Genomic DNA, 9,846 nt, shown 5'->3' on the forward strand with positions numbered 1-9,846 from the left:
AGACAAGAGGAAAGAGTCAGCAGATGACATCACGGCAGCAGCAACAGTTTAACAGTAGTTGCACGCTGTCTACATCATTACTTGAAGTGAACTGACTGACACTGCAATTTGCCAGGTTTGCTGTTATTATATTCAGAATCAGAATAAGAAGCCTTTATGATTACCATAATTACATGTTGGTCAGTGCTGTTATTGTTGAGAAGCTGATTTGCTGTTATTGTTGTGTCAGCGTGATCAGTTGATAGAGTAGTTATCTTTTTTTCTGTGTAAACATTTGTTTCCTGATAGGGATGCACCGATTGCAATTTTCTGGCCGATCACAGATTTTTAAAAAGCCTGACCTGCCGATTCAGATTTTTTCTATAACTCACAGCATACACACCTTCAATGTTCCTTTTATTGAAAAACAATAAGACAGCAGTATTTTTAAAAAATAAATAAATAGCAACAATTTACAGGACAAACTAACAAAAGAACTGCAACCATAAATAAAGTGTCCTGAGTTTTTGGTGCAACAAGAGCAAATGTTCTTAATGTTCCACACTGACGACATGATTGGTTGAGCGTGCCCTGGGTGACTGTTGTCACGTACTGTGTGCGCGCGAGCATGCTCAGTCATGCAGAAGTACGTGTACGTGCAGACGCACTTTCAGACCTTTGCGGAGGTGGATAAGATCGCTAGATAAGGTCGGTTTGACGTAAAAGAATCGGCCGATCGCTGATCCAGCAAAATTAAGGAAATCGGCCGGCCGATCGATCGGTGCACCCCTATTTCCTGAACATTAGTATCACACAAATTTACAGTGAGCAATGGTGTTTGGAGCTGGTAGATTGAGAGCCATTGCTGATTCAAACTAAAGGTGACTGGTGCTAAATGTCTTTGGCTGCCTCTATTTTCCCTGTGTACATGTAGGTAAACTGGTTTAATGTCATTATCCAACAGGTAGAGGGTGGCACAGAATCATACATGGAGAGAGGCACTGTACATCATATTAGGTTCCTTTATTAAGTTAGAATGATGAGAGGTTCAGCTGCTTCTGAAAGCTTGACAGAAAATTTTTAACTCCTTATTTAAGCTCACTATGCTGCATTATTTCATGTATAATTAGATTTGTAGTAAAACTGATGGACAGGACTGATGAGATTATGAGACTGATAAGATGTGGTCACCACATTCTGTTAAGACATACAAAGCTAAAACCCAAGCAATAAGAGCATTAATGCAAGAATAAATAAACCAGAGACCTAAATATATTCATATCTCATCACACCCAAAGACAGAAACATTCAAAATGTTTCCAGGCAGCAGCGGTCAGAGTCATTGTTGCTGTCATGCAGTGCAGCCAGATATGATCTGAATATGAGGGTGAACCAGTGTAACATGTTTCTACATGTCCTGTTTCTATAAATGTGATACAAACTTGCCCTTGACCTATTTTGCACATTGTGCTTTACATGAATGAGAACGAACAACCAGTGAACCTGAGGTTTCATTTGCACATACACAGTCATGGAAAAAATGAATAGACCACCCTTGTTTTCTTCAATTACTTGTTCATTTTGATATAGGTACAACTAAAGGTTCATTTGTTCGGACAAATATAATGATAACAACAAAAATAGCTCATAAGAGTTTAATTCCAGAGCTGCTATCTAGCCATTTTCCATGGTTTTCATGATAATGATTTTGGTTATTATCAAGAAAACCATTAAAAATAGTGTCAAAAGTCCAAAACAACCTTAAAAAGACCATCTTGTCCCTACAACCTAACAATAAGACATTGGAAAAAAAGTTTTGTATCAGCATTTTGTATCCAGCATTGGTTGAGAGGTCTCCTCACCCTCTCTGGCACCATCTGCTGGTGCTTCCTGTGATTTCACTTTGAACACGTCCAGCCTCTCAGGAAGGACCCCCTTGTTAAACAGGAGTGAGGCCACATATGAGACCATGGGAATGGAGACCAGAGCAGACAGCATGCAAATGGTCTTGAAAGGCCAGCTCTGAATGTAAACACCATCCTCTAAAGTGCAGCCTGGGAACTGCAGGATCACAGGGAGGCCGAACAACGGCTCTCCACACAACAGCCTCATCACCACCGCAACAAGGTAGCCTGCGATGGCTCCGTAACCATTGGAAACCCTAATGAAGAGGATGCAGATCAGTTGGGGAAATAAAATGGTGTATGTGAGATCTGAGCCCAGGATCCAGAACACCATGATCCTGTTGTCCAGGTAGGTGAGGGAAGTTCCCACAAGTCCTGCAACCACTATGGAGAGCCGGATCACCCACTGTAGCTCCTTGTCTGATGCCTAAAGAGAAGAACAATAGTTCAGTAGATATTTACATCTTCAAAGTTCCCTTAAAACATCACAAATCCCCACTTCTACATTGATTTTCTTTCACCTGACTCCTGATGGCCTGGTAGATGTTGGTAGTGAAGATGGTGGTTGCAGACAAGAGGAAAGAGTCAGCGGATGACATCACAGCAGCAGCAACAGCCCCGATGCCAAAAGCAGAAATGTAGATCGGGGTTAGATTCTGAAGGGTGATGGGCAACACCATGGCAGTCTCCCCTCGCTCGTATGGAGAAGGAGAACCATATGAAGTGGAGTTCCAGTCTGAAATATGTGAGAAAACACAGACAAAAGAAAATGCTAATTTGCCAAATGTTGGTAGACGGGCTGCCCAGGAGTTGTGAAAATTGTACTAATTGTTTTGTAGGGTCCATATAAGTACTTTAAAAGATAACTGTTTCAAGTAGTAGGTTTATAGTAGGTTTGTGTACAGCCTCAAAATCTTATGTTTAAAACACATATAACATATGCATATAACTATATATAACATACTTTACGAAGACTATAAAGTTCTATTAGTTATCAGTTCTCGTCCATGGGCAAAGACCAGAATGTTCACTCACTGGTATCACCCATTTTGGCCAATTCCATTTTTTAAAATTAAGAAGTGTATATATTTCGATTATGTTTTCACATGCTAACCCTTTCTCAAGTAGTAGCTTAGTCAACACATTAATAAATGTTCACTATTTAGCTCCAATAATAAAACAATATAAACATCTATAGGTAATCTCTATACATTTGTACTCTTCAGTAAAGTAGATGACAACAGAGCAGCATCAGTGCTGCACAGTAGCACAGTGCTAATAAGTTACACAGTTAGCTCTGTAGCAGTACAGTGTGTATGTGCTGCAGCAGCATGTGTTCACTTAGCGACCTCCGTTTGTTTACAACAAGCACCGGACACTGTGCAAAGTAAGCGATGCTGGTTTGTTTACGGTCAGTAGCGGACACCATGTGTACAGTTAGCATGCCGGTTTGTTTACCTATGCCAAGTTAGCAGCGACAGCCACCTGCAGTGAACAATGATTCGATGACTGTCTGATCAAGTGGGAGGTGTGTGTGTGTGTTTGTCCTTCCAACAATACCTCGGTTAATGGTAAATGGACCTGCACTTATATCGCACTTTTCTAGTCGCTTTGCGACCACTCAAAGTGCTTTACACTACAGACTGCGCTCATTCACCCTTTCACACACACATTCATACTGTTGGCAGAGGCTACCCTATGCCACCATTGGGAATTCATTCACACACCGATGAACACAGCATCGGGAGCAATTTGGGGTTCAGTATCTTGCCCAAGGATACTTCGACATGTAGGTCGAACCACCAACCCTTCGGTTGGGGGCCAACCGACTCTACCAACTGAGCCACAGCCGCCCCCAGTCATGGTCTCCTAAAAAACCTAAAAAAACCGGAAAGCACTCCTGTAGCGTTATGTACTTACTTGATTCCTGTGGTCGAAGGCTAGAACCTTCAGGTTAAATGGACTTATTGTAAGTCGCTTTGGACAAAAGCGTCAACCCACCAATCTTCTAATGTGAGTACCTCTGGAGGCGGAAAATTGGTGGGATCATTTGATCCCGGCATCCCGCTTCGGTCACGTTCATAGTGGAGGCGAGACATTACAGAGCTGTAAATGTCCCGGCATGAAACGGCACTATGAAGGGGGCTAGTGAAAGTTCTGGCCTGGGCCCATTGACTATAGTATCTTTCTGTGAGGCAACACAACATGGCCACAGCAGCTACCCTGACACAACAGCGACAATTACCTGTTGAAGCTGCAACAGCTCCAATCAGCATAGATGGGATTCCAGCAATGATGATGACTCCCGCTGCAATAAAACAGATGATTCTGGCTGTGGAGGTGGAGCTTGAGGAGAGTGTCCTTTGATGGAAATCTTGAACGGCCATATTGCCCACGCTCTAGAAAATGAGAGCAAATATGACAACAATACATCTGTTTTAAAAAAACTGGCTCTAGAATAATGTGAACAATCAGAGAGAGGCTGTCCCTGGTTTGACCACGTAGGCATCTTCAACCAGCTGTAATAGAATAGATAACAATAAATATAGTTCTCTGTAAGATCTTTGGTTGTTACCCACTTCTTCCAATACTTCTAATCTTGTTCTCCCATAGCTGCATATACTGTAAGTTAGAAGTGTGAATCAGTAGATGGCCCACAATACGATTTTATCCCGATACTTGTGTCACGATATGATATTATTGTTGAGTGTTGAGTATATTCCTAAAAGTGAGCCCGCCATAGCCTCTGTAAAAAAAAAAAAGAAAAAAAAAGGTGAAAATACTGCTGGCCGTTAGAACGCTAAATACCGATATTTGACGGCCATAAATCAATATCATATTGCAACGCAAAATATTGCGATACTATGCTGTATCAATTTTTTTCTCCACCTCCATGTAAGTATTGGTAGATATTGTGCTGGCACACTGTTAGTAATGTGACCAAAGTGGTCAATAATCCACATTTTACATAAACATACTGTGCTGTTATTCATCTTACCATGACTAGAAAATTATCAATCCATATCCATGTGTCTTTAGACTCAAGCTGCCCAAGCCAGGAGGCCTGATATGTGTGGTTGGATGCTGTTTGAGTGATGTCGGTATAAAGATCACTTGTCAGAAGAAAAGGGACACACAGCCACTGTGAAAAGAAGAATCACTTAGAAAAAATCTAAATATATAAAACATCAAACGCATCATCTTTAAGTTTTCTTGTGTTAAACTCACCAGGCTAAGAAACACGAGTGATATCTGGATGACATCAGTGTAAGCAACTGAATAGAGACCTCCAAGAACAGTGTAGATGATTGCCACTATAGCAGAGATCCAGACACAAACACTGAAGGACAGATCCAAAACCACCCTCATGGTAGCTCCTGTAGCACACAAACAGTAGAAAAAATGAATAAGTACGATTGAGAAAATGGACAGACAGGAGTCAGAACATGAATGTGTTAAGTGTACTTGCATATTTGTACCCAAGGAAATCATTAATGCAGGAATCCAGACGACTTCTGTTATAACAGGAATAATGGCGAGAAGTGCAGTCAGAGCTTTTCCATACTTTCTCTGAAATGGATCAATCATACTGATGTAATTGTTCTCCCTCATTGGCTTTGCAAAGAACAGTCCACCTTTAAATGGTAAAGGGAGAGAAAAAGGTTTCACAATTCAAATTGAACAACCAAACACAATTTTCATTGTAGACGGTATTCATTATTCATTATTCTTATCAACTCCTTTGAAATATCCATATGACATTTCGCCTAGTTCAGCTGTTTTTTGTCTCCCGCCCCTTTTGACAGACATCTGGCAGGCTGTTGACTGTTGAATTTTTCCACTGCAGCTGCTACTAATCTGGGTGTGTTGGGCAGCAGGGAGCACCCATGACGTCTGCAGTAATACCTGATATGAACCCTCTGTGGAACAGGACCAAAATCCTGCCTGACCCACCTTCAAGCAATTTGTGGTCACGTCTTGCTGACCATACAACCAGTGATAACCCCAACCACAACCCAACATTTCCTGGTTTTGCTGCTTCATTACATTACATTACATGTCATTTAGCAGACGCTTTTGTCCAAAACGACTTACAATACGTGCATTCAACCTGAAGGTACTAGACATAGACCACAGGAATCAAGTAAGTACATAACTTTAAGAGCTAACTGTCATCGCTACAGGAGTGCTATATGTTAAAGAAGAAAAGAATAGAAAAGAAGAAGAAGAAGAAGAAGAAGAAGAAGAAGAAGAAGAAGAAGAAGAAGAAGAAGAAGAAGAAGAAGAAGAAGAAGAAGAAGAAGAAGAAGAAGAAGAAGAAGAAGAAGAAGAAGAAGAAGAAGAAGAAGAAGAAGAAGAAGAGCAAATTTTTTAATTTAAAAAAAAAAATATATATATATGTGTTAGGTGACCATGGCTTAACCGAGGTATTGTTGGAAGAGGAAGGTCTTCAGCCTGCGGCGGAAGATGTATAGGCTGTCTGAGGTCCTGATGTCGGTGGGGAGCTCGTTCCACCATTTGGGAGCCAAGACAGAGAAAAGTCTGGAGGAGGTTTTGAGGTGAGTTGACCCACGCAGGATGGGAGTCGCCAGCTGTTTGGCTGATGCAGAGCGGAGAGGACGGGCAGGGGTGTAGAGTTTGACAAGGTCCTCGATGTAAGTAGGACTTGAACCGTTAGCAGCAGAGAACGCCAGAGCTAGAGTCTTGAAGCGTATCCGCGCAGCCACTGGTAGCCAGTGGAGGGAGCGGAGGAGGGGTGTTGTGTGTGAAAATTTGGGAAGATTGAAGACCAATCGAGCAGCTGCATTCTGGATGAGTTGCAGAGGTCGGATGGCTTTGGCAGGCAGACCTGCCATGAGGGAGTTGCAGTAGTCCAGGCGTGAGATGACCAGGACCTGGACCAGGACCTGAGCTGCCTTCTGAGTGAGAAACGGGCGGATGCTCCTGATGTTATGCAGCAAGAATCTGCAAGATCTGGTGGTGGCGGTGATGTTTGTGGAAAGGGACAGTTGGTTGTCAAGAGTCACGCCAAGGTTTTTGGCGGTTTCTGTGGAGACCACCACTGTGTTCTGGACAGTGATGTGGAGGTCAGTGGTGGGGGAGCCCTTCCCTGGGAGGTAAAGTAGCTCAGTCTTTCCCAGACGCTTCAAATGAAAAGCTTTTATTGTAAAGAATTTAAAGGAAATCTAATCATAATTTATTAACGAAAAAAATAGAACCTAAATCAGTGATAACCCAAGCTATGTTGGTGGCTATTCTGCGATAAAAACGAGTCTACTTACAGTGCAGGGAGGAAGGGTACAAGCAAAAACAGCCACAGTGAGCCAACAGGCTCTTACTGCAACCTCGCAATCACCTACAATAATAATAATAAAGTATAAGTGGATAGCTCTGTTGTAATGGAAATGTCAATCACTGCTGAATTTGCCAAGTCAGACCAAACATTCCAAGGCAGCATGTGTGATAGGAAAAGGGGCTTCAAGGTGCGTTTCCAACATAGTCAAATACCTCGAATGAGGCGGGTCTCCCTTGCCAAAACGCCCCTAATTTGAATGTGAGCCCTGTCAAAGAGCAGGGCATTTTTGCTCCCCTGAAAAAAGCCTGGCTGCTGATTGGATAGAACGCTAAGCAGGATGTGATGTAATACTTGACGCCACAACAACACGCGCCATTTTAAAAATCTGGCGAAGTAGTGAGTAATCACAAGCAACAAGAAACATGAGCCCATTTCATAGTGCGGCCCCGCAATATTGCTGAAAAGATCTGTGCTGGCTATAGTGATCCCGTGAATTTTCTGCCCTTTCATAGTGCAGTCCGGGGTGCACAGTAGCACAGTGCTAATAGGCTAACAGCTAGCTCTGTAGCAGTACAGTGTGTATGTGCTGCAGCAGCATGTGTTCACTTAGCAATCTAAGTTTTTTTTTACAACAAACACCGGACACTGCCGGTTAATTTACAATCAGCGGCGGACGCTTTGTGTACAGTTAGCATGCCCGTTTGTTCATGATCAGCGGCGGATGCTTTGTGTACAGTTGGCATGCCCGTTTGTTTACAATAAGTAGTGGCGGACGCTGTGCAAAGTTAATGATGATGGCCGCAGTTGTTGTGCATGCTGTCGAAACTGTCGTAATCGATTACGAAGATCAAAAACCATACGTCAACTCCGGAGTCTTGTAAATCCCTCTGGGGCATTTTTTTGTAATGGAGACATGTTGAGTGAGCGGACATTTGAGAGGGCGCAGCCTGAGACTTTCTCAGCAGCCACTCTCTACCCTAATGGTAACATGGCTTTGGACCTGGTGGCACAGAGGGGTTTCACACAGAGGTGTCAAGTAGTCTGGGTAATTGAGTTTACTTGGCTGGTCATGGTTTGGATGTCACAAGGAAAGTACACCTCTGGAAAAGAGAATGTCCCTATTTATTGGGCAATGCTAAAATTGCCTAAATGCTATATAATGCCCCTGATTCAAAATTTTGCAACTAAAACTATGAAAGGTTACAGTGTTACAATTTACAGTTAGAGCAGACATTGACTAAAGTAGTTGAGAAACATCTTGTGAAAAAAGGTCAAATTGCAATGCTTTAACTGGGACCCAGTTTTATGTTAAAGAGAAACTTACCGATGATAAAGGAAACTGATATTTGCAGAGGAACAAGGGCCCAGATCAAACCCCTGGTGGGGTCGTAAACAGACTCTGCAATTCCAATGACAAAGGCACCTCCAACCCAAGTAGCTGCAGTAGAAAACATAGATATACATTAATGAATAATTAGGGTTGTATCATTAATGTGGGACTCAGTGAGGATACCTATTGACTATTTGAAAAAACAAACCAAAACTCACCCGTCATTGTGAAGACTCCCACTTTCAAGTTGACGCTCCGGTTAGCCAAAAACGAAACCTCCACCTGTCCACCTTGTGTGTTTTTCTCCATCTTCTTCGATTTTACAGACGCCCAGATGCCGATTCCCAACACAAGCAAGTAAAACACCACCATCATAATCAGACCTGGTATATTGAGAGCCATTGCTGCTTCAATCGAAGGATGACTGTTATGCTACACCACCCTCTACCACCCTTATTAAGGACACTGAGGGGAAGGACACTTCCAAGTGGTTATACCCGTTTCCCATCATTCCTTTCCAATCGTAGCATAGGATGGCACTAAGATGTTGGCAGAGGATCCATTTGTCACATTTTAAAACTTTAAGTTCAAATAAATACAGTTTCAGGTGCTTCTAAAATGAAGCACCAGTTTTTCATTAAAGCCGACTATGCTACATTGTTTGATGCAGGATTTGATTAGTGGTGAGAGTTATAGACAGGTCTCAAGAATAATTCTGGTTCTCAAGACAGACAAAGCTAAAACCCAAGAATTAAGATCTTAAAAATAAATGAATTAAAGATTTAAGCTTTGTCTGGTTCCTTATAAATCCAGCAGAGACTCTTTTTTTCTGGGAGTGTCTATTGACTTTGGTTTCAGACATTGATGTACTTATCTGTGTGCATCAGTCTTTGACAAGTGAAGATTTCTGTCATGCAGAGAAAAATAAGCTAGGGCGTTGTCATGGCTGTTGGTTCAACTGTGCAAAACACCTTCTTTATTTGTTTTAGTTCTCTCCAGGTTATTTTAGTTTGATTGACACTGATTCACAGCCTTTTTCATGAACAGAGGTTTGAAACGGTAGAACTAAACTTTAAATAAACTATACAAACAGATATGCTAACTTATTTTGGGTCGTAAATGTGTATTTTATATTTTTCTTTATATTGTTTTTTAGTGATGCAAGAACTGTGACTGTTGAAACCTCTGGAACTTGACTTGACATTTAGGCCCTGTTTAGATGGAGACGATCTGGACTGAAAACGCAAAAGTGGCATTGCGTTCTCACTTTTTATTCCGTGTTTCGACGAGCGTCTTTAGGGGGAAATCTGCGTGCATACGGTGACTCAAAAATCTGT

General features: G+C 42.0%; 1 protein-coding gene across 1 annotated transcript; it reads right to left on the reverse strand.

The window, feature by feature from the left end:
• Nucleotides 1-1,704: 1,704 nt before the first annotated feature.
• Nucleotides 1,705-8,911, reverse strand: LOC131963046 (high-affinity choline transporter 1-like). Its single transcript, XM_059328181.1, has 8 exons — nucleotides 8,728-8,911; nucleotides 8,504-8,617; nucleotides 5,363-5,518; nucleotides 5,112-5,260; nucleotides 4,882-5,025; nucleotides 4,129-4,282; nucleotides 2,405-2,619; nucleotides 1,705-2,310 (listed from the first exon to the last, which is right to left on the reverse strand). The coding sequence occupies exons 1-8, from the start codon at nucleotides 8,909-8,911 to the stop codon at nucleotides 1,801-1,803; spliced, it is 1,626 nt and encodes a 541-aa protein (XP_059184164.1). The 3' UTR covers nucleotides 1,705-1,800.
• Nucleotides 8,912-9,846: the final 935 nt, after the last annotated feature.

The sequence above is a fragment of the Centropristis striata genome, chromosome 24, assembly GCF_030273125.1.
Source record: "Centropristis striata isolate RG_2023a ecotype Rhode Island chromosome 24, C.striata_1.0, whole genome shotgun sequence".
Classification (NCBI taxonomy): domain Eukaryota; kingdom Metazoa; phylum Chordata; class Actinopteri; order Perciformes; family Serranidae; genus Centropristis; species Centropristis striata.